We start from the raw sequence: 12,506 nt of genomic DNA, 5'->3' as shown, positions 1-12,506 counted from the left end.
AGCGACGTGCAATTTTCAAATATTCTTCAATCTATTTTTTTATAAAAATTTATCTCGAGATATCTTCTACATTCTAGGTCCCAAATAATTAATATTTTCTTCGACTATTTAACTTTGTAATTAAATTTTGGATGCACTTGGATGGGAATTGTCTCAAAAGTGTCTCGATATCCTGGTGTGCTTGTTCCGAGGAACAGTTCGTAGTGCTTTTTCCGCGAAGTTCGTTTCCACGGCGACACGACAGTACTTTCAGATCACGCGGGACATTGCGGTCGTTCGGTTTCGGAGTCGCGATTAAATCTATCGCGGAATCGCGAGTCACGTAGCCCCATAAAGCGTAATCAATCGGTCGAGCGAGCCCTCGCCAACATTTCCCGATACAACTTCTGCGCCCGCAGAATCCGATTTAACGCTAGTCGCGAGCTAGAAGCGGCGCGGTGAATTTATTGGGTAATCAGATATAGTCGTAGGAAATCGATGGCCGGTCGTGTCGTGTGGCGCAACCTTGTTCCTCCATTTTTACCATTTTCCACCGTTTGCCTGTATCGCGATAACGTATCTGCCTTGGTCGTTTCCACGCCGGGGCAATTACCGCTAAACAATCGCCGCGAGATTTCTGCCGTAGCGGAGAGGAATTGCTCGCGAAGGCGGTAGAGAGATCGTTTCGATCGACGGGTGGGAGGGGAAAAAATGGACCACGCTCGAATCGATTGTCCCCCGATGCGTTCCCGCGAATGGACCGTAGTTCGAAGGTTTTACGAGATTTCCACGAAGCGTTCGAAAGTGCTCGATTTCGAGAACGCGAGATCCGCGGTTTTTTTTTTGTCCCGGGACGCGCTCGCCCATGGGAATAGCACCCGACAACGATACAACGAACGATCGTCCACACTCGCGAGAAAGCTTGGCGCGTTTACGACTTTGGTTTCATCGAACCGGCCACGGAGAAGAAACCCTGGCGATATTCTCTATAAGTATAGCGTGGAACGGACTTTTATACGCGCCGGAGTCGAGAAAGGTTATTTCGTTTCTTTCCAGAGACTCGTTTATCGTCTATATTTTACTCCTCGAAAGCGCGAGAAGCAAAGATAGAATATTGCGCTCCTTTCGAGACACACGAACGCAACGGGGGAACGAATCGTCCACTCGGGTTTATCGTTTATACGTTTTTATAGCGTATTTGGATAGCGATTCCGTGTCGCGGATAAGAGGCTGTGTTCCGTGCCGGAGCTTCGAACGAGAACGAGTATATTCCCGATTGAAATTTCTACCGTAGCTTCTTGGGAAACGCCGATCGCTGAATTAGACGCGTACACGCGGTTCAGAATCAGTTTTTATTCTAAAAACAGCGATGCTCTCGACAGCGGACCGAAGAATAATCGATCTTCGGTCGTTCTACACGTTCGATGTCTAACGACTGCCTTTCAAAAATGATTGGAGAAGTTGTAATTATGCTGTCGACTCGTCTTTAGACGTTGACGCCAACAGGATGTCGTCGCCGCGTCTGTAACGCGTTGGTTGTCCTACTTGTTAACTTGTAGCCGATGATTTGTCATCGCACGCTAGGAATAGCTCGCGGATAATGGTCTTTTCGAAGGAAAAATTCAAATCCGTGCGCGTCGAGGAACTGAATATTTATCCCGTGAACGGTAACAAGTTAATTCGTACGTGGTTCGTCGACGGGGCGCGTTAAAAACATCAACAACGTGTTATCGTCGTTTCTTCAGACACACCGTCAACGTGTTGTTTGCGTGCCTTGAGACATCAACCACACATGCTACCGGCACGTGTCGGAGATAATAACACCATCAGCGCGTCTTTCGTCCGTGGACACTAACGAGATGTTAGTATGTTTTTACGCGTTGACGCTATCAACGTGGGCATCATCAACACGTTGACGTCGCCATGAAACGATACGATATGTGTTTACGCGTTGACGGAATCCATTGTATCTGTATTCAGGCAAGATATCAACACACATTAGTCAACATCGACACATTCTTGACACATGTCTGAGATACCAACATTCTCAACACTGCGTCATCGTTCGCGCGCTATGGACGTATCTTCGTATCAGCGTTTGAGATATCAACACTCTCAACATCTGCGAAACAACTCATCGAAACCGATGCTCGGTCTCGGTGTTGCAGCTGACACGGAATACCAAAAAAACAGGGAAATGACACTATTAGAAGCATCTTAATCGCGTAAAAATTGGTCCATGATCGTGTCGGCATCGAGGAAAAGAGGCGATCGTCGTAACGACGCAGTTCGTTCGGCTGTGTCTCCCGCGGTGCGTGTCTCATTGTCCCGGAAAAGTGGCAAAAGCGCGGAACGATAAAAAGCGCTGCACTCGACTGCAGCGGCGAGAGAGCTCGGTTCTCTCGCGCGCACATACACACGCTGTACGTGCGTCCACACACCGCAGTGTGTTTACGCACGCACGTGCAGAGTGTGTTGCGACTCTGGCGGCCTTGAGAGGGGTTCTTTGTGCAGTTGAGCGTTCACTGCGCCACACGTACCCGAGATCCGTGCACACTCGCGATACGTACCACCTACGTGAGCGCGTTGTCATCGATGCTCGCGCTCGCGCGCTCTGCCAGGGTTGACGGTTACGTACACTGTAACAAGTTGCGTTGCACTTATGTACAAAGGGCGCTCCATGTGACTCACGTGCTCGCATATGCTGCCACAGCGCGCTCGATCTTCCCCTCCCCTCTCGCCCTTTTCAGTCTCAGTCTCTTTGACATAACGCGCACCGGTACATAATGTACTCCGCATTGTCTCGTTGTCTCCCTCGAAAATTTTCTCCGCTCGTAACCGCGTTTTTCTTGCTCTGCTCGGTTTTTTTTTCTTCCCCCTCAGTCCTCCCACTCCTCGTTCCGTGTTTTTGCTTCCTCGTTCGTTTTCTCCTTTTCGAGTGGAACTCGGTTTTTTAACGCTCGTTTCTTTCCCCGTCGTATATCGTCCGTTTTTCGAACGATTTTCTCTTTTTTCTCCCTTTTCGTCTCTCTCTTCGTAGTCGCGTTCTCCTTTCGCTCTGGAGCTTCTCGTTCTTTGTGTACGCGCTCACCCCGCTCTCGTACACTTGTTTTCGACCGTTCTCTCTCCCGCTTCTTCGATGCACGAAACTGCATGCACGAGACCGCGAGGAGTGCGCGCGGGTGTCGGCCACGTGCGCGATGCACTTTTTGCTCGGGAACCGCGGCTTTTATGGGACGCGCGCGCCGCTATTCCCTTTTCTGTCCCTCCCTCGTATCAACGGGAACGATCGAAACGTAGCCACGAATTTCAATTCGAAACCTTTGAGTTAGAATTCTTGAAAAGTATTCTGCAAAGATATATCACTCTTCCAACAAATGTTTTACAAATCGAGTTACGGGGGGGGGGGGGGGGATGGATTTCAATTTGCTTCCTGAAGTCGGGGTCGAGAGTCAACGAGAAGTCGAAGCGGACTGCCTTGAAGTCGCGAGCGGAGAAATTCCTGGCGGATACCGGATTGAAATTGAAACAAATTGAATCCCGGCATAAATCAGAATTAGGCTCGCCGTTTATCACGCTTAACGTGGCCGTAAATTACGCCTAACCGGGACAGAATCCGCGCAACGGTTTTATAGGTGGGCTCGACCGGGCAATAATTAGCGTTGGCCGATTATTATATAAATCGCTTTCGGGAAAGGTTCGTTCTCACGCAGCTCTCTCGAGGCGTAGTGACATTTGGCGAGAGGAAAATCGCGGTAGAAAGCGCGAACAGCCAACGGGGGGCGTCTCTCGATGTCTTCGGATAAGCTAAAGGCTGTTTTGCAAGCGGTGAAAAGCGGCAACCGCGTCCTACGAGTAGCGATGGGACTGACGAATTCACTCTGCGAACAGTCAGGCTCCAATTTCGACACAAACTTTGAAAAAATCTTTTAGAGAGAAACCACCCCTTATATCGAAGTCTGAAAACGTTTCGAATACAAATTTTTAATAAAAAATGACTCGAAAATTAAATTTTCAGGGACCAATATGTTTCCTTCGATTCTTATTGGATTCTTTGTCTATCCGCATAGTCGAGATTTCACAAAAATAGGATAAAAAATACTATCTGATTTTTCCCAGTTCCTAAAAGTTGTTTCAGTAATTAATACATTAAGGAAACGAAAGTTGCAGTACATGTTTCATGACACTTGGGGAAAGTCGTAAGAAAATAGGCGTCATATGTCATAGTTTCTTGAACGAGCTCTTTAATTCCGCGAATAAAAGATTCAACGATAACAGGACTAACTGGATACCTTGATTCGCATTAGATAGACAAGCTATCATTTCTGTTCATCAGATATTTTCTGCTGGTTGTCTCGAGAATATAAACTCGACCACCTGTCTTATGATAGCAACTTTTACGTTTCGTCCGGAAACTGTCCACTGCTGGCACGTTGTCGATCGCTGCTGCGATTAAATATCTTGAAAGCCTTCGGAAACGCTACAATTTATCCTCGTACATTTCTGCATATTTGCAATTCATAATATTTCGATTCACTTTTGATACTCTGAAGATGATCCTAAGGAATCGAAATGTCTCGACTATTGGTATTTGTTACCATATACGATGTTTAAAATTTCCCCAAGCAGAAGTCCACGTAAGTTTGAAACGTCCAGTGACCCTCTGTGACAGTGAACGCGTTGGACGTAATCGCGTAGGAGTTTATTTGAAATGACGAGGGTTAAAGTTGAGGATGTATGGAATCGTTGGTACAGAAAGGGTTGACGAGTATGTCATTGGATTGGTCCCATCGCTAGCCCGGGAGAGTGCATCGGGTCTCTCGGGCTCGCTTTTACGTCGCGGCGAGATTTCGCGATCGCATGCACGGCTAATCGAACGAGTAGGCGACGATGTGTGGCCCGATGCGCACGCGCTCGAGTTGCACAAGTGAAAGAGCCTCGAGTGGCCTGTGTGCCTCCGCGGACGTTTACTCGAAATGTCAAGGATGCAACCGCGTGCACTCGCTCGCGCTCGCGCGCACGACGACGAGCGGATCCCGAGACAATGGCGGCCCCAGGCGCGGAGGAATTGTTATTTTGTCACGCATCGGCTTGCATTTACATGCGAAAAATATCCCTGCTCAAATGTTCCTCCAAGCCCACGGACATTATCCTATTCCAGTCGCGTTCCCTAGATCGCGCGATCCTCGATCATCGAAATCTCGAGTCTCGAAACTTTTGGGAACCATTGGGGGAAAATATTGATAATTTTTCAAAGTATTTTTAGGTAGTTCGGTATATTATCCACGCGATTTCTATTTCAGTATTACTTTATTTGTTTTATCTATTACGTTTTTTTTATTTGTTTATACAAGCTACCACAGATTCTTTCACGTTTATGTAACAAAGACGTTTAATAATAATAATGACGACGAATCGAGCAACGGATCACTCGCTTTCACAACGTCGATCGTCTCGTGGATCTGATAAAATAATAATACCTGCCGACAACAACAATTTATTTCAATAACGTTTCCCTCGAACATTGTACATTTGAAATTTCATACTCGATCGTGCGGAGCCGAGTTTTTCTAAATTTTTCATCGGTGCTCGGAGGATCTTTGAAAAATCAATTTTTAATTCTAGTAATCGCTCGACTCTTCGATATCACCGTGTATTCCTGACAATTTTACGGCACTCTCGCTACTTTCCAACTTTCGAATGATCTCGTGTTTTATTTCTATAGTTAGCGCTACGCGTTTCCGCTTTGATGCTATTATTATACGTGAACACGTGCGCTGCATGTTCCGTACTAAATTGTTATGCTCAGCATTAGTTTCAATCTTCTTAGAAGAAATCCTATTCAACGAGGGAACTGGAGTTCCGCGAACAATCATTTTGTTTGGATAATGGGAATTAAATTTCGAGCACTCGAGCGCGCAGACAGTGGAAGAGGGCCTATTGCGCTAAGCGTTTTAAATTTTGAATATTGCTCTGCTAAAATAATTAAACTAGTCCTTGACGAGTTAAGTAGAGAAACGTATAATGGAACTGGAGGATGAATCAGTGATACAAGCGCTATTATTCATACGTTTGCGCGATACGATGTACAACAGTTTATTGCGAAGTTGTCTGTTTCCTTGGCGTCGTACATTTGACAACTGTAGCCAACGATCCTCCCAGAATTTTAACAATTTTATCCTTCCCGTCTCAGACAAGAACGTTTCAGTGTCTCTCCTTTTATCGTCCATTGGAACTAAATTAAAGTTTAATCGTCTCTCCATATTTCTTTTACGACACTCGTTGCAATCGGTTTCGTATATCGATAACAATGTCCACTTTGCGGAGCCCCCATTGTCACATCGTAAAACTCGAGTGGAATAAAGAACGGAGCAGCGCGCGAGTCAGCTCCGAAAGTGGCTCGTTTAAAACTAGTTTTCCAGTGACCCTGACCCCTCTTGTCCCGCTCTTAATTACCGGGAGGGGCATAAAAACGAGGGAGCTGGTCGAACGCGTTTCTGTTTACCGGGTTTACGGGCGAAATTGCGCGGCGTTTATCTCGCGTCTACGTAAAATACACGAGAGACCACAATCAACGTCGGGGACTTATCAACCGCAAAACGCTTCTTCGTGCTTACTGTTGGGCGATAAAAGCGCGCGCGCGACGAGACAGGCAGTCTGCCATGGCTGGTCTCTCGTATCGCTCGTCAGATATCGAACGAGCCTCGAATAGCTCGCTCGACGTTTCTTTTCTTCTCGATGGAACGCAGTCCGTATGACTCTCGTTTAATCGGTTCTGATTGGGCGAACCGAGAACGCGCGACGTCGCGTTGCATGAGGTAAGTGCACCAGCGGTTGCCCCTTTACGGAAAACGACGTCGCTAAAATAATTATTCGACGAAAATGTCGTTCATAGTATTTCGTCCTTTGTTACGAAACTCTTCGACTCGTTTTTAGACCTCTTTGTTACGGGCAATTTTTAATAGATAACGTTTATTTTTATAATTTTTGATTCTTTGAGAAATAATAGTTTTTATTTTACACGTTATTTGACTCTATTGTAACATTATTCGAGGAAGTGAAAGACACTCACTGTAACGAGGTATAATTTTCACGAGATTTATTTTGTACTCGAGGGGGGGGTTTGAGGAAACAGAGGGATCGAGAAAAGGGAGGTAGAGGCAAAAATCAGTGTCGAAATCGCGGAACGAAGGCTGCTGTCGGATCGACCGCTGTAAATTTTCGAACAATCATTAGCCAACAATGTCGTTCGCTGCCATTACAGGGCACTGGTTGCCTCGCCGTTGTCTGTGCCCAGTGGCATTAAACCTTATAAGCGACGTGGTCGGCTCGCCGGTGTGCGTAGATCGTAGCATTTCCATTGTTGTGACGCAACGTTGGTTCTCCGTCCACGATTAATTATCGATGGCAAATACAGATACGTTCAATACGAATCGCTCGAATACGTATTTCGTCGATCCCGGGGCCCGCTGGCCGTATCTCGCGTCCATCTGTTTTTAGACGAGAGTTGGGAAGATCGCTCGAAGCGATCGAAACGGTGATGAATCGCGCGGAGATTGCTCTTTAAGATGATCCGGCGAAACCTTTGCGCTCGAGCAAGGATATCGTCTGTCGCGGGGGATTTCAGCCTGCGTTTCGTCACACGCAAATTAGACTAAATCTTCCCAAAGCATTCGAAACTGTTGGTTTGACGGAAGATATTTTTTAAACGGTATAAAATAACGGGAATTACTGGAATTATTTGTCGAATATTCGAAGACTTGCGTCCCAAATGTATTCTACCAGCAAAACTAAGACTAAAATATCGTATAGCAAAGAATCCATAAATGATTTGTTAAGAAGTCATAACAGAAATATGAACTGTGAAAGATACGATAACGCTGTTTCTCTCAGTTTGACACAGGCCAATACGAGATGCAGTGTCGAGTGGCATAAACATGTAAATTAAGATATGTTTACTGTTTTTATAATATGAGTCTCTATGACGTCAAGTTATATACTGTAATTTCAATTTTGTTGTGTCTTGTGAACGAATTAGAGTGTTCAAAATGAATACAGATATTCATTTCATATACAATATGAAGTCAACAATAAATTCAATAGTACGTCGATGCCAAAAGTGGCTCAACAAAGACAGGCGTCACTTTAAAATACAAACATAACTTCTTAACAAAGCATTCATGGATTTTTCGTTAAAATGCGAAACACTCTGAGTAAATTAAATTCGAGTATCGGTTGGACATTTACAGAGTTAAGATATTAACACACAAGATTTGTCTATTCGCTTGCTGCGTGTGAGATGTGTTCGTTTCTTGTTTTCTTTGCGAAGCATCTTGATCTTGCGGATGTTCGTGCAGAGTAAATCGTTGGAGAGTACAGTTTTGAAAGGCAGTGTTGTTTTGTTTTTGCAGATCGATTGCCGCGACGCGTGGGGGAGGGTTTCGGTACCCGAGAACACCCGGTGGTTCTAGTGGATTCTGACCTGTCGCGGTTGCCTCTGTCGGACCTGGTGCTGTCCGCGGTGGAGCAACTTCCGGCCGCGGCGCCGCAGGTGACCGTGTCGGCGCCCAGCAGTCCGACGAGAGACGCGGCCTTCCAGTTTCCGGAGTGCAGCAGCGACGAGGCACCGGTGCCTAGTCCTAGGCCACGGCCGCGAAGACGCAGGCTCGCCTCCGAGAATGGCGGCGCCGCGGCCATGAAGAAGCCACCGGTCGCCGAGCCGGCCTGTAACAATTGCTGCGGCCGCTTCGGTCAGGCCTTCAACGAGAACCAGTGGGTGAGCGTGGGTGCAAACCTTAGGAACATCGCAGACGACTTCCACGCATCCAAGACCAAGGTCAGTCCACTCTCCGCTTAACGATTTCGAATTCGTGGCAACCGGGATTCCGATCTTGGTACCCAAAACTTTGCAATCTTTGGATAAAAAAGAATCTATGCTTCCGATCCCCCATTTATGCAAACTTTTTTTACACGAAAGTGTATTGATCATTCGATCTAATAGGGGCGAGGTTGCTAAATAATTCTTCGAAGTGAATATTTCTAGAATTTTTAGAGGATTCACCGGTCCAATTTATCCATTAATAAGTAACTAGGGTCAGTTCCTCTAATATGGAATACTTTCTTTATACACATGTTTCACTTGCAGAATTTTTATAAAAACTTAAGATTTAAAATATAGTACTTTTTTACAAATATCAGGTTTAAAATTTGACCATACTTGAAATAATCACTGGAAAATTCAATCTCCTCGAAAATTAAACGCAATCTCTTGCCCGATAGCAGACCAAGAACGCCCGTCAGAATTTTTTTTTTTACGCCCCCATCAAGAAAAATTTGATGCTCCCGGGCGGTAATTTTATTTTCTCCTTTCTTCCCGGGCGCGATCTTTTGTTTCGAGGCATCCCGGCCCGTAGAATGGGGCTCATCGTTACTTTGTTCGTCCGCGGCGCGAAGTGTTTACGACGCGAGGAGTACAGGTGTAAGGCACGCGGCATAAAAATAATTGCGTTGGGTACGCTTTCGCGCCGCCTGTCGCGATATCCAGCCACCCCCGCGATCCCTTTTATTCGTCGTAAAGCCACCCTCGCACCCGTGGCTGTTGTAAAAACCCCCCTCTCTCGGAATACGCAGATGCCGCGGATCCGTGGAACCGAGGTCCTGGGCACTTTTACGCCTTTAATTTCTAAATTAATTTTACACCGACGCACCTGGAACGTCTTGTTTTATATCGACGCGCGAGAATAACGTCGTAGGAAAGAATGCTCGGTTTTTGTTGCCTCCGGAGAATGAACAATTCACGCGCGACGCTCGAAACGATTATTTAAAAATTTTCTTTGGCTGTTTCTTCGTTGCTGCACGGATACAGAATTCGATAAGCTGTCCGTAGCAATTGCAGAGAATCGATTGGACCGGAGTAGCCCCGTCCCTTCCGGTCGCGATGCCGACGATTTAATGGTCCCACGAATGATTCAGTATCTCTCATTTCGCCGCGGTGTTTCGAGGCACGTATCTCGGAAGAAAGAGAGAAATTGGCGGCTTGGAGTGGGTCAGCCGGGGCCATAAACGCGAATTTAGTTATATCGGTGGCACCGTCGATGTCCCACGGGCGCAATAAATATCTACCCGCCACCGTTAAGACGTCTAGTATTGCTCCCAGTGTGTACGCCGCCGCCACTTCATCACGGTTCTCCTCTACGGTCTCCCAAAACACGCCGATCGCTCGATCAAATATGTATCGGCCACCCAAACGCGACGGTTCCACTGATTTTACGACGCCCTTCGTTGTTTGTCCAACGCAAACGCTCGAAAATCTACCATTTTTGTTAAAACCTAAACTCAGCTTAACGCACTCAGGTTCCTCCTTGAAATTGAGAATATAATTTTCCCCATAGAAAGTGTAGGATTTCGAAATAAATATGTGAAATTTTGTAATGAAATAATATACAGTTTATTCGTTGGAAAAAGTACATGTTGGCAGGTCAATGTAGCTCGTGTAATGGTTCATTATGTTGACGTTTTTCAGAAAATAAAATTTTTAAACTGCAAGTAGAAAAGACGCTCTCCAGCCAAATCTTGAATAAAACATACGTGAACGTGAATTAGGAACAGAGAATAATTCAGTACCCGATAGTTAAATAGTGAAATTGCAACCGATCTTCGAACCGAGACGTCGAGCGATAAATTCGAAGACTGCGTGCGTTTTATCTTCATCAGTCGCTAACGTTGTACTTTGCACAGCAGGGCACAATTCATTTCCTCCATTAGAAATAGTCTCGCTTGATCGATTCGGTACAATCGATCCCGCGTGTCGTCGCCGATACACCCGTTCGTGGAACAAGGTTACTAATTTGTTGGTAAGAACGATCGAGAAGCAATATCCACTCGTTCGTAATGGACAGTTAACCGGTATAAAAACAGAACTAATCCCCGACGCAATCACTTACCAGCAGGTTCGTCGTGAAGCGGAGATAGTTTCTCCCGTGGACGATTATTACGGTCGGCCGTTCTTTTCACTGCGCGTCGACGACAAAAGCAGAGTCCTTTCACGGTTTTACGAGATTCCCCGTGATTTGCCGCGGCCGATTGAAAGAAAGAAGCCTCGGGTGGCGAGGCGGGGGCGGCGCGAGAGGGAGACAGCCCGGAGTCTGTGAAACAAGGAGAAAAAGATGAACAAGGCGGAAGGGCGTCCTCTCCTTTATCCCGTCTTGACTTTATTCGCTTTAAAGGTCCGCGCCAGCGTGATACCCAATCCTGGAACGTCTAATTATTGCTGGTTAAGTGTTGGTAATTGAAGGGGGGCGAACAGACCCGTGAAATTGAAGAAATCTCTTCTCCTACGTTGGATGCTCGTCAGAGATCGGATACCGATCGGCTCTTCGGCTCGGTAACTCGAGGACCGGCTTGTTGATAATACGAATCGTGGCGAATTCTCGACGGGATTGTCTCTACGGGTCCTCCTCCTCCTGTTTGCGTTCCTCCCTACGAGGGAATCGAAGTGTCAGATTAATCTGACGATGGTCGAGAGAGACGTCCTGTTTCCTACGTTTCCGGATGTTAACTCTCCTTCCTGCGACTCCTCTTCTCATCTACTTTTATATATTTGTCTCGTTGCGTAAGACGGAAGCATCGTAAAGCCGGAGCTTAGCGTTACTGCTCGCTTTATGGAGAATGGGAAGGTATTACCTTCGTTCTTCGTTCAACTTCCACCTCGAATTTCAGGTACCTTGAGAACCGATTAACAGTCACGTTTGATAGTTTGCGGTTATATTCGATGGTTCATATTTAAATTCGTACTTCCAAACTATTAAATTGTTACCATTTTCTTCTATAATCTCATTGATTTACTCAATTATGAATTTTTGTACATACAGAATAAGTAAAAATTGAATGAGATGAGGTCCTCCGGTTGGGGTGAAATATTTTCCACAGTCACGTTTGATAGTTCATATTTAAATTCGTCCTTCCAAACTATTGAATTCTTACCGTTTTGTTCTACGATCTCTTTATTCAATTAAAAATTGTTGTACATACAAAATAAGTAAAAATTGAATGAGATGAGGTCCTCCAGTTGGGGTGAAATATTTTCCACAGTCACGTTTGATAGTTCATGTTTAAATTCGTCCCTCCAAACTACTAAATTCTTACCGTTTTGATCTACGATCTCTTTATTCAATTAAAAATTTTTGTACATACAAAATAAGTAAAAATTGAATGAGATGAGGTCCTCCAGTTGGGGTGAAATATTTTCCGCAGTCACGTTTGATAGTTCATATTTAAATTCGTCCTTCCAAACTATTAAATTCTTACCGTTTTGTTCTACGATCTCTTTATTCAATTAAAAATTTGTGTACATACAAAATAAGTACAAATTGAATGAGATGAGGTCCTCCAGTTGGGGTGAAATATTTTCCACAGTCACGTTTGATAGTTCATGTTTAAATTCGTCCTTCCAAACTATTGAATTCTTACCGTTTTGTTCTACGATCTCTTTATTCAATTAAAAATTTGTGTACATACAAAATAAGTAC

General features: G+C 45.3%; 1 protein-coding gene across 4 annotated transcripts in view; it reads left to right on the top strand.

Annotated features, from left to right (window-relative positions):
• Positions 1-12,506, top strand: part of LOC143341014 (uncharacterized) — a 47,357-nt gene that overhangs the window by 18,129 nt on the left and 16,722 nt on the right. For all 4 annotated transcript variants that reach the window (XM_076763517.1, XM_076763516.1, XM_076763515.1 and 1 more), the window contains one exon: positions 8,391-8,815. In XM_076763517.1, the coding sequence (XP_076619632.1) occupies positions 8,391-8,815 (425 nt within the window). The remainder of the gene's footprint in view (positions 1-8,390; positions 8,816-12,506) is intronic.

The sequence above is a fragment of the Colletes latitarsis genome, chromosome 4, assembly GCF_051014445.1.
Source record: "Colletes latitarsis isolate SP2378_abdomen chromosome 4, iyColLati1, whole genome shotgun sequence".
In the NCBI taxonomy this organism is placed as follows: Eukaryota; Metazoa; Arthropoda; class Insecta; order Hymenoptera; family Colletidae; genus Colletes; species Colletes latitarsis.
Note: the sequence above shows the minus strand (reverse complement) of the source record. Positions and strands in the feature narration are given on the sequence as shown.